The sequence below is a fragment of the Aotus nancymaae genome, unplaced genomic scaffold (genome assembly GCF_030222135.1).
Source record: "Aotus nancymaae isolate 86718 unplaced genomic scaffold, 86718_ANA_hifiasm-v0.15.2.pri h1tg000029l, whole genome shotgun sequence".
Taxonomy (NCBI): Eukaryota; Metazoa; Chordata; class Mammalia; order Primates; family Aotidae; genus Aotus; species Aotus nancymaae.
Genome location: NW_026988442.1, coordinates 24,484,968 through 24,505,133, shown reverse-complemented (window position 1 = coordinate 24,505,133; position 20,166 = coordinate 24,484,968). Strand labels below are relative to the sequence as shown.

The window sequence follows — 20,166 nt, the reverse complement described above, 5'->3', positions numbered from 1 at the left end:
TGAAGAAAAAGGAAATATTTTCACATTACATTAATTATTGCTAATCTCAGCCAGATGTGGTGGCTCACACCTATAATCCCAGCACTTTGGGAGGCTGAGGTGGGCAGATCACCTGAGGTCAGGAGTTCAAGACCAGCCTGGCCAACATGGTGAAACCCCATCTCTACTAAAAATATGCAAAAATCAGCTGGGAGTGGTGGTGGGCACCAGTAATCTCAGCTACTCAAGAGGTTGAGGCAGAACCCGGGTTCTTGAACCTGGGAGGCAGAGGTTGTAATCAGTCAAGATCACACCACTGCACTCCAGCCTGGGAGACAGAGCAGGACTTCATCTCAAAAAAAGATAAAAATAAAAAAATAAAAGCACATACTGCTGTCACTTTAGTATTTTCACCATTACATATTTTTCAATATAATTTTTTTTGTAAGCCTATGAATTTTATTTTATGCATTTAAAAATATTCTTAGACCCAGGTTTGGTGGCTCATTCCTGGGAAGTTGAAGTGGAAGAATTACTTGAGCCCAGGAATTTGAGACCAGCCTGGGCAATACAAAAAATCAGCCAGGCATACTGGAGCTCCTATAGTCTCAGCTACTTGGGAGGCTGAGGCAGGAGGATTGCTTGATGCCAGGAGCTGGAGGCTGCAGTAAGTTGTGATGGCACCACTGCATTCCAGCCTGGGTGACAGAGCGAGACCCTGTCTCAAAAAGGGTTTTTAAAAAATATTCTTAGAAGGGGTCCACAGGCTTCATCAAACAGCCAAAGGGCCGGGTGTGGTGGCTCATGCCTATAATCCCAGCACTTTGGGAGGCTGAGGTGGGTGGATCACCTGAGATCAGGAGTTCAACACCAGCCTGATCAACACAGTGAAATGCCATCTCTACTAAAAATACAAAAAATTAGCTGGGCATGGTGGCAGGCACCTATAATCCCAGCTACTCAGGAGGCTGAAGTAGGAGAATCTCTTGAACCCAGGAGGTGGAGGTTGCAGTGAGCCGAGGTCACACCATTACTCTCCAGCCTGAGCAACAAGAGTGAAACTCTGTCTCAAAAAAATATATATATATATTGTTAAGAATTTCTGGTAGTAGGTAGTTAATAATGATAAAATTTAGCAAAGCTAACACTTATGCAGAGCTTACCATGAACTTGATAGTGGTATAAGTATTTATATCCATTAATCCCTTTAATTTTTATAATCATTTTTCATATAAAACAAAATATAGTCCAGATGCAGTGGCTCATGCCTATAATCCCAGCACTTTGGGAGGCTGAGGTGGGAGGACTGCTTGAGCTCAGGAGTTTGAGACAAGCCTGGGTAACATAGCAAGACCTCATCTCTACCAAAAATTGTTTTTAAAAAATCAGCTGGGCGTGGTGGAACACACCTGTGGTCCCAGCTACTAGGGAGGCTCAGGTGAGAGGATCACTTGAGCCCAGGAGGTTGCAACATGCCTTGATCACACCACTGCACTCCAGCCTGGGCAACAGAGAAAGTACCTGTCTCTAATAAAAAATAATAATAAACCAAAATATATAAAATTTTATAAGATAGGATGGGCATAGTGGCTCACGCTTGTAATTTCAGCACTTGAGGAGGCCAAGGAAGGCAGATCACCGGAGGCCAGGAATTCAACACCAGCCTGAACAACATAGTGAAATCCTGCCGAAACTCTACTAAAAATACAAAAATTAGCTGGGCTTAGTGGCAGGCACCTGTAGTCCCAGCTACTCAGAAGGCTGAGGAAGGAGAATTGCTTGAACCCAGGAGGGAGAGGTTGCAGTGAGCCGAGATCTCGCCACTGCACTCCAGCCTGGGTGACAAGAGGGAAACTGTCTCCAAAAATAAAGATATATGCAATTTTTTGGCCTGTTCAAAAGATGGTCACCCTAGGTATGCCTTAACTCTAAGGAATCCAAATTTACACATTTCCTTTGTTCCAGAAGTACTCAAGAAGTCCATCTCCTGAAACTGTACATAAGGTGTGTGACGAATAATTACAACAGTCACTATCTCACTACTTATTGAAGGCAGATGCTCTACATGCAGCCTCTTCAGTAGTTCTCAGGACACCTTGAGAGGTGAGCAGTGTTGCTCCCATTTTATAGGTGGGTAAACAAGGTCCAAAAAGCAAAGCCACTGGCCTCAGATTCTAGAGCTAGGTAATGGTAGGACTGGGGTTTACATTTAGGTCTGATTAACTTTAAAATTCCAGCTTTCAACCATGTTATTATATCAAATGTGTATGCATTCGCTGGGAAAGAGGACCGATAGCTTTTGATGATGTTTAATCAAATTTACTGCTGGCTAATTTACATGTGCCACAGGCTTCTCTCACATTTTTCAAAAGGCCCTTAACCTAACAGACAACGTTTTTTTCCTCCAAACACAAGGCTCCCTGAAGGATGTTTAAAACTGGACTCAGTACCCAAAAAAGAACTTCTAGACCATTTCCTCAGAACCCAATCATCCCATCATTCAGGCAGGTCCGCTACCCTATCACCTGCACTGATCTCTTTGGAAAATTCCTCATTCCCACCCCAGCTCCCTACCTCCTCACAGCCAAGTCAAACACTGCTGCTACTGCCACTTCTTCCAGGCAGCCCCCCCTCTTGTTCCACTGAGCTTCCCCCATCTTATAAACCATTTGAGTTAGTGATGGGCTGACTTCCTCACTAGACTATAAGCTACTCGAAAGCAGGGATCACATTTGATGTGTTCCTGTTTCCCACAGAGCCTGGTAAAACAGCAGGTATTTAAGTACAGAATGAATAAACACTGGGTCATCTTAAAACCATCTGGGAGCTTCTTAAAGAAAAATAAAGGCTAGGTACCGTGGCTCGTGCCTGTAATCCCAGCACTTTGGGAGGCTGACGCAGGTGGATCACCTGAGGTCAGTAGTGTGAGAGCAGCCTGGCCAACAAGGCGAAACCCCATCTCTACTAAAAATACAAAAACAAGCCAGGTGTGGTGGTGTGCGCCTGTAGTCACAGCTACTTGGGAGGCTGAGGCAGGAGAATCACTTGAACCTGGGAGGTGGAGGTTGCAGTGAGCCATGATCATGCCACTGCACTCCAGCCTGGGCAACAGAGCGAGACTCCATCTCAAAAATAAATAAATAATAAAAAAATCAAAAGCCCAGGTCCTACATCCTGGAGATCCACTGGTCCTACATCCTGGAGATTCCATCACTGACTCAGGGATGTATATTTAAGAATTGCCCAGGGGGTTGTAATGAGAAGCCAGGGCCAAGAGCCATCCAGCAAGCGTCAGTCTCCTCATCTATAAGAGGACACCTGCTGAAGCTCACAGAGCTGCTGAAAAGATAGGCCAGTTGTCACATCTCAGGGGTCTAACAGGGTTGGGCACAGAGCTGGTGCTCCAGAAATAGGGAAGAACAAATGGAGAATGATGGAGTCCAGCCCTCTCACTTTCCAGATGGGAAAACGGAGACCCAGGAGGACGATATCACTGGCAGAGGCCAGACAACAGAAGTCAATGGAAATACTAAGATGTGAATTTCTGGAATCTGGCATCCAGTAGGCACTCAATAAATGCCAAGGTTACAGTGAGCCCCAAGTCCAGCTGTGTGACTAGGACTATATTTCTACCCTCATCCCCTCTAGCCCAGACAAGGCTGCAGATGGGCTACAAACTCCAATGGGGTCAGCAGAGCCCCAGAAGGGGTACCCAGTACCAACCCCTCAGAGACCTCTGTGCAAGAGGGTGGAGGGGCGGGGTTGTGGGAGGATGGTGGTGAGACAATGGAGGGAAACGCTGTCCCCCAGATATGTCCCCAGCCCTCACCTTCGCACTGGTAATCACTCCATAGGGGGAGAACTCTTTCCTCAGTTTGTCGTCGTCAATGGAGTCATCCAGGTTCTTCACATATAAGTTCACGCCCTGGAGGGAAGGGAAGCTGTTGGATAGCCCCTTCCCCTCCAAGCCCCCACTGCCTTGCGGAGACCAGGTGGCTGACACAGGCATGAGGGGCATGGGAAGCCCCACCAGCCCAGCCTCCTGCTCCCCGTCTCCCTCAGCAACCAGGTACCCCCATCCCTCAGCATGCCCATCACCTGAAAGCTGTAGCCCCCACATCCCTAATGCCCCTGCAGTTCTCACACACCTGCACTGGTCCCAGCCTCACCACAGCTATTCCCCGTTTCACAGATGGGACCCACGAGGATGTCCCAGATCCCACAGCAGGCTGAGGTCCAGGGCAGGCCCAAGCAGAGCTCTCCAGATAGCAGATGTTGGGCAGCAGGAGACACAGCTCCTTGCCGCTGGCCCGTGACCAGACCCCAACACAGGCGAGCTGCCCCTCTACCACCTGCCAGCCCAGGAACCTCGGGCACTTACTCATGCTGGTGCCAGGCGCCACTCTAAGCTTTCTCAAACATTTTGATTTTTGGTTTTTTAGACAAAAAAATCAAAATGTTTGATTTTTTTTTTTGAGACAGATTTTTGTTCTTGCTGCCCAGGCTGGAGTACAATGGCGTGATCTTGGCTCATTGCAACCTCTGCCTTCTCCTGCCTCAGCCTCCCAAGTAGCTGGGATTACAGCATGTGCAACCAGGCCCAGCTAACTTTATGTTTTTTAGTAGAGACAAGGTTTTACCATATTGGTCAGGCCGTTCTTCTGACCTCAGGTGATCCGCCCACCTTTACCTCCCAAAGTGGTGGGATTACAGGCATGAGCCACCACACCAAGCCACATTTTGATTTTTTTTTTTTTTTTTTTTTTGAGACAGTCTCGCTCTATTGCCAGGCTGGAGTGCAGTGGTGCGATCTCGGCTCACTGCAACCTCTGCCTCCCAGGTTCAAGTGATTCTCCTGCCTCAGCCCCCCAAGCAGCTGAGATTACAGGTGCCTGCCACCACACCCAGCTAATGTTTTGTATTTTTGTTAGAGATGTGGTTTCTCTATGCTGGTCAGGCTGGTCTCGAACTCTCGACCTCCGATGATCCACCCACCTTGGCCTTCCAAAGTGTTGGGATTACAGGCATGAGCCACCGTGCCCGGCTCACATTCTGATTTTTAATCCTCACAACAACCCTAAGTGAAGGAAACTTTTATCCGTGTTTTACAGACAAAACTGAAACACAAAGAGGCTAAGTAAGTTGCCCCCAATCATCTAGTAGCTAAGTGGCAGAGCCAGGACAACCCAGGCAGCCTAACTTCAGAGCCCGTGCGCCTCACTGTTGAGTGACAGCTGCCTCTAGCACTCGTGTGAATGCACAAGGGAACAGGGACCACACAGTTGTACAGCATGGCATCCTGCTCTCACAGATTACATAATGAGTGTTTTGTTCTGTGGGTCTGTAAGCCCCTGGACATGTTATATGTATACAGAGGGACGTATGTGTTTCTCAGCCTCAGCCCTAGTGACATTTTGTGCCAGATAGCTCTTTGTTGTGGCATTGTCCTGGGCTCTACAGGATGTCTGCCAGCATCCCTGGCCTCTACTCAGTAGATAACAGTAGCACTCTACCACCCACACGACAATGAAAATTCTAGACACTGACAAATATCCCCCAGGAAGCAAAACTGCTCCTCACTGACAACTGAGTATGTGTGTGTGTTTTTGTGTGGATATGTGTATTTATATGCCCCTCTCCATGAAAGATCTAGAACTTTTATGAAAAATCTTAGAGGGGGCCAGGCACAGTGACTCATGCCTGTAAGCCCAGCAGTTTTGGAGGCTGAAGTGGGCAGATCATCTGAGGTCAGGAGTTCGAGACCAGCCTGGCCAGCATAGTGAAACCCTGTTTCTATTAAAAATACAAAAATTAGGCCAGGCACAGTGGCTCACACCTGTAATTCCAGCACTTTGGGAGGCTGAGGTGGGCAGATCACGAGGTCAGGAGTTCGAGACCAGCCTGGGCAATATGGTGAAACGTCTCTACTAAAAATACAAAAAGTAGCCGGGCATGGTGGTGCATGCCAGTAATACCAACTACTCAGGAGGCTAAGACAGAAGAACTGCTTGAACCCAGGAAGCAGAGGCTTCAGTGAGCCGAGATCATGCCACTGTACTCCAGCTTGGGCGACAGGGCAAGACTACATCTCAAAAAAAAATCTTAGAGGGGTTTACTTCCCAATGAAGTTTTAAATTGCACTGATCTACAATATCCACTTTAATTAAATTATTAACTCCATAGAATTCAAAGGCTGTCCAATATTCCAACTTTTGGATGTAACATATTTGGTCTAATTATTCTCAACCAGGAGTAGGATTTCCTCTAGGGGAATTTGGCAGTATGCGGGATATTCTGGTTGTCTGAGACTAGAGGATGCAACCGGGATTGAGTGGGCAGGTTTGGATGCTAACCAGTCCCATATGAAGGATTATTCTAACCAAAAGGTCCCCAGCACCCCTACTAACTCCTATCATGGCTGGGAAGTTGGGTTGTACCCAGTCTTTCACTGTTATAAATCAGGCAGTGGGAACCATCCCAGGCTCATCGATTCCTGCCTTGAGCCAAGTGCCTGGAAGTAGGATCACTAGAAGAAACAGTTGCCACTCAGGGCCACTGACACACAGCTGCTCTCATCCAGAAATGGCTGCCACCAGGAAGCCTGACCTCACCTGGTAACGGCTCAGCCGGTCCTGCTTCATCTGCTCAAACCTGCGCTTCAGTTCATTCTGCCGCTCCACGCGCTTCTGGGCCCGGCTCGCATAGAGCAGCCGCCCGCTCACCTCCTTCCCATTCATATGGACCACGGCCTGGGGAGATGGGGATGGAACATGCTTGGTAACCACTTAGATATGGCCCTGGCCCAGGCCCATCTTCTGGATCTAGAGGAACCACCTGCAAACCAGGCTGGCCACACTAGCTGAGAATAATCAGTACCAGGACAAAGGCCATTTAAGTACACCCACTTTGGCTCATGCCTGTAATCCCAGTACTTTGGGAGGTGGAGGCGGGCAGATCACCTGAGGTCGGGCGTTTGAGACCAGGCTGACCAACATGAAGAAACCCTGTCTCTACTAAAAATACAAAATTAGCTGGGCGTGGTGGCGCATGTCTGTAATCCCAGCTATCAGGAGGCTGAGGCTGGAGAACCGCTTGAACCTGAGAGGCAGAGGTTGCAGTGAGCCGAGATCATGCCACTGCATTCCAGCCTGGGCAACAGAGTGAGACTCCGTCTCAAAGATAAATAAATTAATTAATTAAAATAAAATGTAAATATTATATATATTCCCATATTTTAAATGTGTATTACTATGTGAAAGAAGCCAATCTAGGCAACATACTCTATGTTCCGGAAAAGGCAAAACTATGGAGCCAGTGGAAAGATCATTGGTTGCCAGGGGTTAAGGGGCAGGAGGAATGAACAGATGGAGCACAGGGGATTCGTAGGGCACTGAAAGTACTCTGCATGATACCATAATAGTGGATACATGTCATTATGCATTTGTCCAAACCCCTAGACTGTATGCCGAAAGTAAATCCTAACATAAACTTGGGACTGTGTGTGTTAATGATGTGTCAAAGTAAGTTCATCACTTGTAACAGATGTAACCCTTGGGAGCAGGACATTGATAATGGCAGAGGCTGTTGATGTGTGGGGGCATGGGGTACACAGAAAACCTCCGTACCTTCCACTAAACATTGCTATGAATCTAAAACTGTATTAAAAAGAGAACTTAAAAAAATTTAGGTTCCAACTGCAACTACACATGGATAATTTGAACGAAGCAGCAAGCACGATTCTTTCATAATGGCATGACAGCATCATCAACATCCTTCACTTCGAGTTGGATTTCACGGCACAACATGAACCTTTTTGCTAACTGTGAGAGCCTTTTTGTGTGTGAAGATGGGGTCTCGCTGTTTTGCCCTGCTGGTCTCAAACTCCTGAACTCAAGCAGTCTTCACACCCAGACTCCTCAAGTGCTGGGATTACAAGCCTGAGCCATCACACCTGGACAGTTTTTAAAAAATTAGAGACAGGGGCCGGGCGCAGTGGCTCAAGCCTGTAATCCCAGCACTTTGGGAGGCCGAGGCGGGTGGATCACGAGGTCAAGAGATCGAGACCATCTTGGTCAACACGGTGAAACCCCGTCTCTACTAATACAAAAAAATTAGCTGGGCACGGTGGCGCGTGCCTGTAATCCCAGCTACTCAGGAGGCTGAGGCAGGAGAATTGCCTGAACCCAGGAGGCGGAGATTGCGGTGAGCCGAGATCGCGCCATTGCGCTCCAGTCTGGGTATCAAGAGCGAAACTCCGTCTCAAAAAAAAAAAAAAAAAAAAAAAAAAAAAAAAAAAAAAATTAGAGACAGGATCTTGCTATGTTGCCCAGGCTGGAGGCAAACCCCCGGGCTCAAGGAATCCTCCTGCCTCAGCCTCCTATGTAGGCCGAGACTACAGGTACACACCACCGCAGCTGGTGGAAACTGATTTAAGTGATCAGTTCAGGAGTAAATATTTTTATATAATGATGACTTTTGCATCCCTACATAAACATTCACTTCTGCAGACCTCAGGGCTCAGAAGCGAGCAAAGAAGAATGAAGCCTTTGGCCTTTGCACCACCGGAAGGACGGGCTCTGCCTGCACATAGGACTCTCCCACCCTCTTGACCTAGGCTGGGGAGGGGCTTTCTTCGCCTCCACAAGCAGCTGGGGCCCCCTCTTCTCAGTTCCGGCTTGGTGCCCCTGTCCTGGAACGGAGCCGTGGGGAGGCTCCTACCTTCTGGGCTTCCTCGTGCTTCTCAAAGTTGACAAAGCCAAAGCACCGCGAGCGGCCGCCGTTGTCCCTCATCACCTTCACACTCAGCATCTTCCCTGCAGAGGACCAACCTGGCTCAAAGTGGAGTCTGCAAAGTCCCAAAACATGTCCTCCCTTCCCACAAGTCCTCGGGAAACCCCAAAAGGGCCCCTCCTCCCTACCAGAATTTGGAGGGGAGGAGGAAAAACAGTGATACCCCTGCTCCCTCGGGAACACACGCACCAAACTGGGAGAAGAGGTCCTGCAGGCCTTGCTCGTCCACATCCGCCGGGAGGTTCTTCACGTAGATGTTGGTGAACTCCAGGGCTCGCGCTCCCAGCTCCGCCGCCCGCTCCCGTCGAGACTTGAAGTGGCCCACAAAGCTGCAGGCACACCAAGAGGGTAGGCAGCTGCCAGCCATCAGCCACCCCCATGCCAACTCCCGCTCAACTGCTGCCCTTCTCCAGGCTTACATAGCCCTCATCAGGAAACTGGGCAGCCTTGACCTCCTTGGCTCAAGCAATCCTCCTGCCTCAGCCTCCTCAAGTGCTAAAGTGCTGGGATTACAGGCATGAGCTACCGCGCCTGGTTTTTTTTTTCTTTAAACCTTTTACATTGTTACTCCTTAGACAGAACATCCCCAAGGCCCAGTTACCTCCAACAGCCAAGGTATTATACTGTGATCCAGAGCTTGTCCCCAGCAGAAGGTTAGGAAGATTTCATTCTTGTGACAAATGCACACATAACTACTACTATATACCAGGCAGCTGACAGCACGGAAGAATGAGCCTGGGAGTCAGAGAGACAAGGGCTTAAATCCTCGCTCTGCAGTTGCCTAGCTGTGTGACCCCGGGCAAGTTACTTAACCTCTCTGAGCCTCAGAGTTCATTACCGTAAATTTGGAAATCAAATTCTCATCATGAGGCTTTACTTATTAACATGTATTGGATGCACTGGGGAAGCAGGGGTGAGTGAATTAGATGCAGTCGGTGCTAGTGTTGCTACGGGGGACATTGACTAAAATCACTTAAATAAAAGATTGATTTCATTTTTTTAAAATTTTTAATTTTTTTTTTTTAATTGAGACAGAGTCTCTCTCTGTTGCCCAGGCTGGAGTGCAGTGGTGCGATCTCGGCTCACTGCAACCCCCGCCTCCCAGGTTCAAGTGATCCTCCTGCCTCAGTCTCCTGAGTAGCTGGGACTACAGGCGCATGCCACCACGCCCGGCTGGTCATTTTTGTTTATTATTTTTTTGAGACTGAGTTTTGCCCAGGCTGGAGTGCAGTGGTGTGATCTCAGCTCACTGCAAGCTCTGCCTCCCAGCTTCCAGCAATTTTCCTGCCTCACTCAGCCTCCCAAGTAGCCAGGATTATAGGCATGTGCCACCATGCCTGGCTAATTTTTGTATTTTTGGTAGAGACAGAGTTTCACCATGTTGGCCAGGTTAGTCTCAAACTCCTGACCTCAGGTGATTCGCCCGCCTTGGCCTCCCAAAGTGCTGGGATTACAGGTGTGAACCACTGCATCCAGCCACAAGATTAATTTTAAAAGTTCATTCCCAAGTTTATATAAACACATCTAGGAAAGTATCCTAGATTTTAAAAATAAAAATAAATTCTGATGGTATCTATAGTACATTTAGCATAAACAAAGGTGTACCAGGCACCAAAATTTGAAGAAAACTCAATGGCAAAGGTAACCTTGAGTAAATTGGAGCTAACAAAGAACATTCTCTGAGAACTGGGAAAAGCCCACCAAGATTCGTTTGATGGGTTGACTGGACCCTCCCCTGAGAAACCCTGGACAAAATGACTCTCAGTGAATCCCCAGCTCAAAGCCACTGTCTCTCCATGGCCCTGACCATGGGGAATGGCCCCTCAGATGAGCAAAATCAAAGTTCTGGGTATGGAAGAGCCACAGGCAGATTCTCTCTAGCACCTGCCTCCCAGTTTTCCCATCTATGAAACGGGGATGATACCAAAGTGAACGGTATGAAGGGGCAGGCTAAGCATATGCCTACATGCCTACTTTTTATTCTGCCAAAATCCCATGAAACAACACAAAAGGATTAAAGAAAAAAAAGCCAGGCACGATAGCTCATGCCTGTAATCCCAGCACTTTAGCACTTTAGGAGGCTGAGGCAGAAAGATCGTTTGAACTTGAACTTGATCTTTCACGACCAGCCTGGGCAACAGTGAGACCCCATATCTACAAAAAAAAAAAAAAAAAAATCAAAAAATTAGCCAGGTGTGGTGGCATGTGGTCACCTGTGGTCCCAGCTACAAAGGAGGCTAAGACAGGAGGATCACTTGAGCCCAGGAGGCCAAGGCTGCAGTAGGTTGTGTCTGTGCCACTGCACTCCAGCCTGGGCTACAGAGCAAGACCCTGTCACACACACGCACACACCCTATACTAAGAAGGCAGGAAAACAGATGAAGTTACTGAGTCCATTGATGATACGACCATTAGCCAGTCCCTCTAGAGTTTTAAAATCACCACTTCCTTTACTACTCAGAACAATCCACTCATGTAATCATCAGCTCCATCTTTCTGTGAAGAAAGAGTCCCTGAGAGATTGAGCAACTCCTCCGAGGTTGCACTTCTAGGAGGGGTGCCTGCCACTCAAGTGCCTGGTGCCCATTAGCAGCTGGGGGGTAGCATCGATTCCTAGTCGGCCATGCCATGCTTCTGTCCCTGCAGCCTCTGCCCCTCCCTCAGGCCCAGACACTCACACTTTGCGGTCATTCAGCAGCATCCCGTTCATGGTGTTGATGGCCTGCTGTGCGGCCTCATGGGTCTCAAAATGAACAAAGCCGAAACCGCGGGAGCCATGCTTGTCACATGCCACCTGGGTCACAGGAAGGAAGGACAGGAAGAGTACTGACAGAGGGTTCAGGGAGAAAGGAATGGCAAAGGTGACAATGACCAGTCTCCGCATGACTGCTGTGTGCATGGAAAAGGCAATCCTGCATGTTAGGGATGGGAAATGGAAGCTCAGAGAGTGCCACCACTCAAGTTAACAGATTAAGGAAGGTTAGGCGTAGTGGCTCATTCCTGTAATCCCAGCACTTTGGGAAGTGGAGGTGGGCATATCACTTCAGGTCAGGAGTTCGAGACCACCACTGACAACATGGTGAAACCCTGTCTGTATTAAAAAGACAAAAAATTAGCCGGATGTGGTGGCAAGTGCCTATAATTCCAGCTACTCAGGAGGCGGAGGCAGGGGAATTGCTTGAACTCTGGGAAGGAGAGGTTGCAGTGAGCTGATATTGCATCACTGCACTCCAGCCTAGGTGAAAGAGTGAGACTTTGTGTCAAAAAAAAAAAAGAAAGAAAAAAGAAAAGAGAGAGAGAAAAGAAAAAAACAAATTTAAGAGATATTTAAGAGGGAGAAAGCTATCACAATGAAGACAGGTTTCATCTACACTGCATACCAGCTTTTAGTTGTCTTCCTAAAGCAATGGGCAAAACGGTTAGATTCAAAACCCTCAAATCTGCATCCTTGTTTCTATCAGCAAACTACAAACAACCTGAGAATTCATCAAGGGGGAGACTTGATGGTACATTCACGCTGGTCTACTCTGTGCACAGTTGAAGAGAATGCGGTAGGTTACAAGGCTGACAGTCTCGTTAGGTAAAGAAACAAAGATCCATTCAGGCTAAAGTAGGCATCTACCATTGGAAATTTTGAAAAGGACACACATAATATTTATTAATATTACTTTCGGGAACTAGAGTTGAAAGAGATGGAGCCTTCTTTTTCACTTTCTTCCCTTCCACATTGTTTAAACTTTGCCAACTCATGAATTACTGCAACAACAAACTCATTTCAATTTTATTTCCTTTTTTTGAGATGGAGTTTTGCTCTTGTTGCCCAGGCTGGAGTGCAATGGTGCAATCTCAGCCTCCCAGGTTCAAGTGATTCCCTGCATCAGCCTCCCAAGTAGCTAGAATTATAGGCACGTACCCCACCATGCCTGGCTAATTTTTTGTATTTTTAGTAGAAACGGGGTTTCACCATGTTAGCCAGGCTGGTCTCGAACTCCTGACCCCAAGTGATCTGTCTGCCTTGGCTTCCCAAATTTTTTGTATTTTTAGTAGAGACAGGGTTTCACCATGTCTGCTAGGCTGGTTCAGGACTCCTGACCTCATGTGATCTACCTGCCTTGCCCTTCCAAAGTACTGGGATCACGAGCCATGAGACGCCGTACCCCGCCCCAATCTCAATTTTTTTTAAAGAAGCACAACATCCTACTCCCATTCTGTAACCCTCCTGACTCAAGTCAGCAGGACAGAACTTGGGAACAGGGAAAGACTTTCTAGTTCACATAGTCCCCATCCCTCTTGTTGAACTTTGCAGAAAGACCACTAACCCCCACTTCAAGGTGACTATGGCTACTGCCTCAGATCAGTGAGTGGCATTTTTCTGCCTAGATGACAACCGCTGCCTCCCAGCCTAGCTTCCACACTACTACTAGGATGCTCTTTCTAAAATGTAATTCTGACCACATCCCTTCAATCTGTGGTAGCTTCTATCCACAGAACTATATGAACTCCACATTTGAGGCTCCCCAATGGGTCCTGCACAAGTCTTGCTTCCAAACTCATGCCTCGCACGTACCCCTCCACCTCTCATCTCCAAACAGGGTCCCTCCACCTTCAACTCAAGCCCCAGCTCTGCCATTTGGATTTAATCTCATTGACTGGGTCCCCACTGTGGGTCAAGAACCTGCTAAGGACACTGCATACTTCATTTGTTATCTACGCCATGAGAGTCCTTCCAGGCAATTCTTCACCTCTGAGCCCCAGAGGGAAGATGAGAATAAATGACTTGTGCAAGGTCAGCCAACAGAAGTAATTCTGTGATTGTTACAGTGATCACTTAGAAGCTAAACAGTGAGCCAGGTACCCTTTTAAGGAATATACATGTATACAGAAAACCTAACACACAGAAAGCCCTTAATAAATCTGCCATTATTATTTAGAACTTAATACACAGTTAAGAGTCTCTTTCTTCCATTGATCCTCAAAGACAGGAAACAACCCCGTCTCTCTGTCAAGGATAACCCTTAGCAGATGACTACATCTCCTCAAGTCTACCTGCTCCTCTGAGCCACAGGGATAGCCTTTTATTGACCAGGAATTTGAGAGCCCTCATTGAGAACTTAAGGATTATACTTGGCACACAGCAGCTTTTGATAAAAGTTCTGACACATAGGCCACCAAAACTGTACCCAACCTCCCCAGAATAGCAGACACTCCAAAGGCTATAGGGGAACGATCAACCATCCTCATAAAATCTAGAGGCTGATCACCCAGGTTTAAGCCCTTTGTTCAGGACACACTGATCTGTCATATGGCCGCTGATCCTCAACATCCTCATATAGAAAGTCAGAGAAATAATCAGAGTCCTTCTCAAATGATATACATCCATTGGCTCAACAGATATTTATTGAGCACCTAATGTGTGTCACATCTCATTCTAAGTATTGGGATGCAATAATGACTAAGAATAAGATCACTCATGGAACTTACATCTAATGTAAGAGAATCTTAAAAACAAGATTTCACCCCTTGATTGCCATCATGGCCCCAATTAATGGCCTTCCTGTAGCCACACTCTTCACCGTATAATTTCTCCTGCCCTCTCACTCTGAATGTGGGCTGGTCTTGTGACTTGCTTTGGCCAATAGAATGTAGTGAAAGTGGCCAGGTGTGGTGGCTCATGGCTGTAATCCCAGCTACTCGGGAAGCTGAGGCAGGAGAATTGCTTGAACCCGGGAGGCTTGAACCCAGGAGGTTGCAGTGAGCTGAGATCACACCACTGCACTCCAGCCTGGGCAACAGAGTCAAACTCCATCTCAATTAAAAAAAAAAAAAAAGAATGTAGTGGAAGTGATGGTTCCAGTTCCGCATTTACGTCTCAAGAGGCTCAATGTGCTTCCACTCTGTCTTCTGGGCCCCTGCCATTGCCATGAGAATAGCCTGGGCTAGCCTGCTGGAGGACAAAAGAACATAGGAGGAAAGCTGAGATGTTTCAGCTGACAGCCAGCCACTCCCTCGTATACCCAGTGAGAACCCAACCAGGACCAGAAGAACTGCCCAGCTGAACTTAGCTCACATTGCTAACTTGGAAATTATGAGCTAAATAATGATTGTTGCTGATGGCCACTAACTTTGAGGGTGGTTACACAGCAAGAGCTGACTGATACACAGGTAATCTCTGATCATTCATGGAAGATAAAACTGAAAGAACAGCTACCATTCAAGTGCTTGCTGTACCTGAAACTTGACTGAAAGGACCCTGTAAACTGTAGAGTGAGGCGTTGCTTGTCATCCCTCTACCAGGCAGGTAGTTGACACCGGTTCACCCAAAGAGGTTCACCTACCTTGCAAGAGAGGATGTTCCCAAAGGTGGAGAAGGTATCATACAAGGCCTTGTTGTCAATGGAGTCCTCCAGGTTCTTGATGAAGATGTTGCCCACACCTGACTTGCGAAGTCCTGGGTCTCTTTGGGACCACATGATGCGAATAGGCTGGCCTTTGAGCATCTCAAAGTTCATTGTGTCCAGTGCCCGCTCCGCTGGACAGAAGGAAGAGGAGCAAGTTAAGGGAATTTTCTTACCTTGACCCCTCACCCCCAAGGTGCTTAATTGGGAGCCAAAAAGAGAAAGTCATTGTCTGGGTCCCACCTGAGCTAAAAGCCTGAAGCCTGAGAATTAATGTGTATGGTGAGCCCCCAACCTTCCAGTTATGATCTCATTCAACTCCCTGCAGCCACATGAGCATGGATTCCTGCCCCATTTTACAGATGGGAAAACTGAGACTAAGAAACATGAACAGTCTGTGGCAGTCAGGTCTATTCTGGCTTCTAAAGTACACTGAGTGGATAAGAATGTCCATATGACAAGGGGTGGCAGCACTTTGAGGAAATTAAAACTCAGAGGTGCTGCAGGGCAGAGCTGAGATTAGGGCAGAGCTGAGATTAGATCCCAAGCAGTTGGGCTCTTAGGAAAGTGGACATTACCTCTCTGAGCCTGTTCACCTGTAGAGGGGAATGATGATAATATTACCTACTTTTCCACACCTAATGAAGGGAGATATTACAAACTACCTCAGGTTGTTGGAGGGATTGAGAAATAGAGAAGGTGTGCAAGGTGCCTTGTAACTTTGTGCCTGACACCAAATATGCTTGTCTCAAAACGGCAGCTGATGCCCAGCCTCCAGCCACTGCTGCGGTCTGTATCCCTCCCAGGTGACACATGTGACCTGTTTCAGGGAGTGTGCTAGCTGCAGAGACATGGCAAGGGGCTGTGGGGAACACAGTGGAGCAAGTTTCAGGAAGCCCGGCTTCTCCACCTAGTCCTATCACAAACACCAGGGGCAAAACCCTTCTCTCTGCAGCGCAGTTTCTACCTATGAAGTGGGGCAAAAAGGCCAAGTCCCACCCACATCATTCACAGGGCTTGGAGGAAGACAGGAAGAGGCAGGAGGTGGGCCAAAGCAGAGCAAAGAGAAAGGCGTCCTGGAATCCAACTCAGTAAGGGGCGGGGAACAGGTCCTGCAGAACAACCCCTTCCCCAGCAAACCCCCGACTCAGGGAACCGATCAGTCCACCCAGGAGGCCTGGCGCAAGGGATCCCTCTAGTGGACTCGTCTGGGGCAGGCCTTTTTTGGGTGAGTTTCTGGAGTCTTACATCACAATGTTACAGCCACAATTTTTTTTTTTTTTTTTGAGACGGGATTTCGCTCTTGTCCCTGACTGGAGGGCAATAGTGCGATCTCGGCTCACCACAACCTTCGCCTCCCAGATTCAAGTGATTCTCCTGCCTCAGCCTCCGGAGTAGCTGGGATTACAGGCACCCACCACTATGTATTTTTAGTAGTGATGGGGTTTCTCCATGTTGGTCAGGCTGGTCTCGAACTCCTGACTTCAAGTCATCTGCCTGCCTTGGCATCCCAAAGTGCTGGGATTACAGGCGTGAGTCACTGCGCCTGGCTTTTTTTTTTTTTTTTTTTTTTGAGATGGAGTCTCACTCTGCTGCCAGGCTTGAGTGCAGTGGCAGGATCTCGGCTCACTGCAACCTCTGCCTCCGGGGTTGAAGCGATTCTCCTGCCTCCCGAGTAGCACACACCACCACACCCAGCTAATTTTTTAAATTTTTAAATTTTAGTAGAGACGGGGTTTCATCATGCTGGCCAGGATGGCCTCGATCTCTTGACCTCGTGATCCGCCTGTTTCAGCCTCCCAAAGTGCTGGGATTACAGGCATGAGCCACTGTGCCCGGCCTTTTTTTTTTTTTTTTGAGATGGAGTCTCGCTCTGTCGCCCAGGCTGGAGTGCATTGGCGCTGTCTCAGCTCACTGCAACCTCTGCCCCTGGGGTTCAAGCCACTCTCGTGCCTCAGCCCTCCCCAGTAGTTGGGATTACAGGCACACGCCATCACATCCATGTATTTTTAGTAGAGATGGGGTTTCGCCATGTTGGCCAGGCTGGTCTCGCACTCCTGACCTCGTGATCCACCCGCCTCGGCCTCCCAAAGTGCCGGGATTACAGGCGTGAGCCATTGCACCCGGCCTTATTTTTTTATTTTTTGGTTATCACTTAAAGAGCGTATACGAGGTACCAAGTGATACAAGAGATACTTCATATACACCAGTTCTCCATTCTTTATGCAATTGAGTAATAAGCCTTAGCCCCATTTTGCAGATTAAAAGGTGCAGAGGGTGAAGGCTTCCCCAAGCTCACACCCTAGTGGCAGAACGCGCTTGAAACCTGGTTCTCTTCATCCTCTCCACTCAACAGAGGATCTTCATCCTCTCCACTCAACAGAAGCGCAGACAAACTCATCGGACAAGCTCTAATCAATCTTATCAGCTCTGAGAAAGCGGCCTTGGGGCCTGGAGGTGGCAGTTTTTCAGAGCCCGTGCAGGTGGAAGCACCCAGTGTCGATCTTACGTCTCGCTGGGAAAGGCCTGGGCCCAAGGCCGGGATCTCCTCACCTCCCCGCTCACCAGCTGTGTCGCCTTGGGCATCTTCCTCACCAGGTGCTTTGAATCTCTCATCCTCACAAGCACTCTATAAGGCAGCTAGGACCGCCATTTTCCAGACAGGCATCTGAAGCTCAGAATGGTCGAATAACTTGCCCAGAGTCACACAGCTGCCGGACTTCTATCCCAGGTCCACCTGACCCCTAAAGCTCGTAGCTGTTTTCACTCGACCCTTAGTCTCTCTCCTCTGTAGAGGAATAGCAGTAAACCACACTAACTGCCAATTCCCATCTCAAGGACCGGGCCTCTGCCAACGCCCTGTATCTTTGAGCCTCAGTTTCCCCAGTTGCAAAGTGTAAAATGAAAATGTGGCGGCCCAGTTCTGGCTTTTGTCTGCCCGCCTGCCTGTCCGTCGGTCCGTCCCCTCCCGCGCCACCCCCCGGGCTCACCGTCGGCGGGCTGCTGGAAGTTGATGTAGGCGTAGCCCAGCGAGCGCCGGGTGGCCACATCGCGACACACGCGGATGGACAGGATGGAGCCGGCGGGAGAGAACTTCTCGTAGAGCATTGCCTCGGTCACGTCGGGGTGCAGATCGCCCACGTAGAGCGAGGCAAGCGGGTAGCCCGAGCCGCTGGCGTTCATGGTGGGCAAGGGGCCGGGGCTGCAGGGCAAGCAGGAGCCGGGTCATCCAGCGGCCTCGCGCTCACCCGGGCGGGAGCCCTCCCTCCCGGGCGCGGGCTCGCCCCTTCCCTTTACCGCCCCCTGGTCCCCTGCGAACCAATCGTGGGCGCGCTCGGGCGCCCCACCCCAGGATCCCTCCTGGGCCCGCACCCCACCTGCGAGCCCTTGGGGATCTAAAAGCTACAGGTGGGGATACCTCTGACCCCGCCCTAGGAGGCGGGCAAAGCCTTCAACCTGGCCTTCAGCAGGGCTGCGTGGACTTGAGTGGAGCTCTCAAAACCCCCAGCAATTTTGAAAGGGCCGAGGACTGGGACGGAAAGGACGCAGGGGATTGGGTTCTATCCCTAGGTCATCGTCTTTGTGAACCCGTTTCTCTTCTCTGTAAAATGGCAACGACTCCCTCCTGACAAGGATGAAAGGAGACCCAGACCGTGCTTTTTGCGTTTCACATACAAACGGAATTCAGTACTGTTTGTATGTGAAACAAAAAAGCAGTTTCAAAGCTCGTGTAGAGAATTTTATCCTGCTCCCATTAAAGATGTCTTCCTCCAAAGAGCCGGATCCAGTCCCACCGGAAATGACTTTCAGACGGACTGGAGGATCTTTATGAGAACCAGGGACCAGTAAGGCCTTTCTCGGTAATGGCTCATATAACCAAGACCTCTTCCTGGGATATTCCCTGTCCCCCTAAGCCATTACACATCCATTACACCAGGGAAGTCCACCGAGTTACTTGTGACTCAGCCTCAATGGGGACAGTTGGGACCTAATAGCACAGCAAGACCTAAACGGAACATACTGTCAATCTGCGCTTGCAGCCTCAATCTGTCTGTGATATAAGGACATTAAAAACAAAAACAACTACTCCATTGTGCACCAATATTTGTTTTCCTCTGATAGAACTTTCCTGGTCTTACTGATGCAACAAAGTAGGTAGGCCCCCACTGACCTCCGAGTGTGGCTTCAACATGTGGAACAGCACCCAAACTAAGCACAGAAGGAGCCCATCTGGCTGTCCAGCCTCAGAGTAGCAAGGAAGCACCAATTCTAATCTTGGGCTAAAAATGACCCCTCTATCCTGATTTTTTTTCTTTCCTTGTGGTTGTATGGATGTTTTCAGAAGGGGCAAATCTCGTGAGGAACCAGCTCTGCAGGCCACCATGCAGTGTGAAGACAGGTGAGACACCAACTTGGTGATGACCAAGCCTAATGCAACCATAGGTTACGTTTCACTGGCTTGGTTATTACACCAGGGTTTAAAAATGGGGAAGGGGTAGGGGATTGAATACAATGCAAAATAACTGCCCATTCCAAATCTCAGAAGTCACTAAACTAACATTGTTTGTTGCAGAAAGTAGAGAGATATCAAGAAATGAGTGGAAAGAGGCTGTTTAATTAATGATAATTTCTTCCCCTTTATAACACCTTGACTTCTGGTTCTAAATAATGAAATAAAACTGTTTACCTATTTTTAAAGAAAAGAGAGCCAAAAATAAGCGTGATCAGAATAGTTAGCTAGGTCTGGTAACAACAGAGGTGGTGGTGACACATCAATTCACAGGCAACTAACTGATAAAATTTTTATTTCACTTTTGAATTTTTACACTTTTCCTGATTCTGTGTAAGGTGAAACTAGAACTGTTTAAAAGACATACACAAATCTAGTACATCAATAACCAGGGATTTTTTTTTTGCTATACTATTTTCACAACCACGGGTGTGCTTGCTAGGCAATATAACCATCACAGAAGCAAACATTAGGCAGAATACTGGTAAGGAA

At 48.3% G+C, this 20,166-nt stretch overlaps 1 protein-coding gene across 4 annotated transcripts in view; it reads right to left on the bottom strand.

Moving 5' to 3' along the window:
• Nucleotides 1-18,429, bottom strand: part of PABPC1L (poly(A) binding protein cytoplasmic 1 like) — a 29,456-nt gene extending 11,027 nt beyond the window's left edge. For 2 of the 4 annotated variants that reach the window (XR_002478265.2, XM_064382467.1), the window contains exons 1-7: nt 18,155-18,429; nt 15,105-15,298; nt 11,448-11,563; nt 8,959-9,098; nt 8,698-8,792; nt 6,591-6,728; nt 3,809-3,904 (exon numbers count right to left, since the gene is read on the bottom strand). Coding sequence is in view for 3 of the 4 variants with exons in the window: in XM_064382467.1 (XP_064238537.1) it covers nt 3,809-3,904; nt 6,591-6,728; nt 8,698-8,792; nt 8,959-9,098; nt 11,448-11,563; nt 15,105-15,298; nt 18,155-18,347 (972 nt within the window). In the remaining variant the exon portion in view is untranslated. The remainder of the gene's footprint in view (nt 1-3,808; nt 3,905-6,590; nt 6,729-8,697; nt 8,793-8,958; nt 9,099-11,447; nt 11,564-15,104; nt 15,299-18,154) is intronic. The other 2 variants (XM_021669125.2, XM_021669127.2) reach the window with 1 other exon arrangement.
• Nucleotides 18,430-20,166: the final 1,737 nt, after the last annotated feature.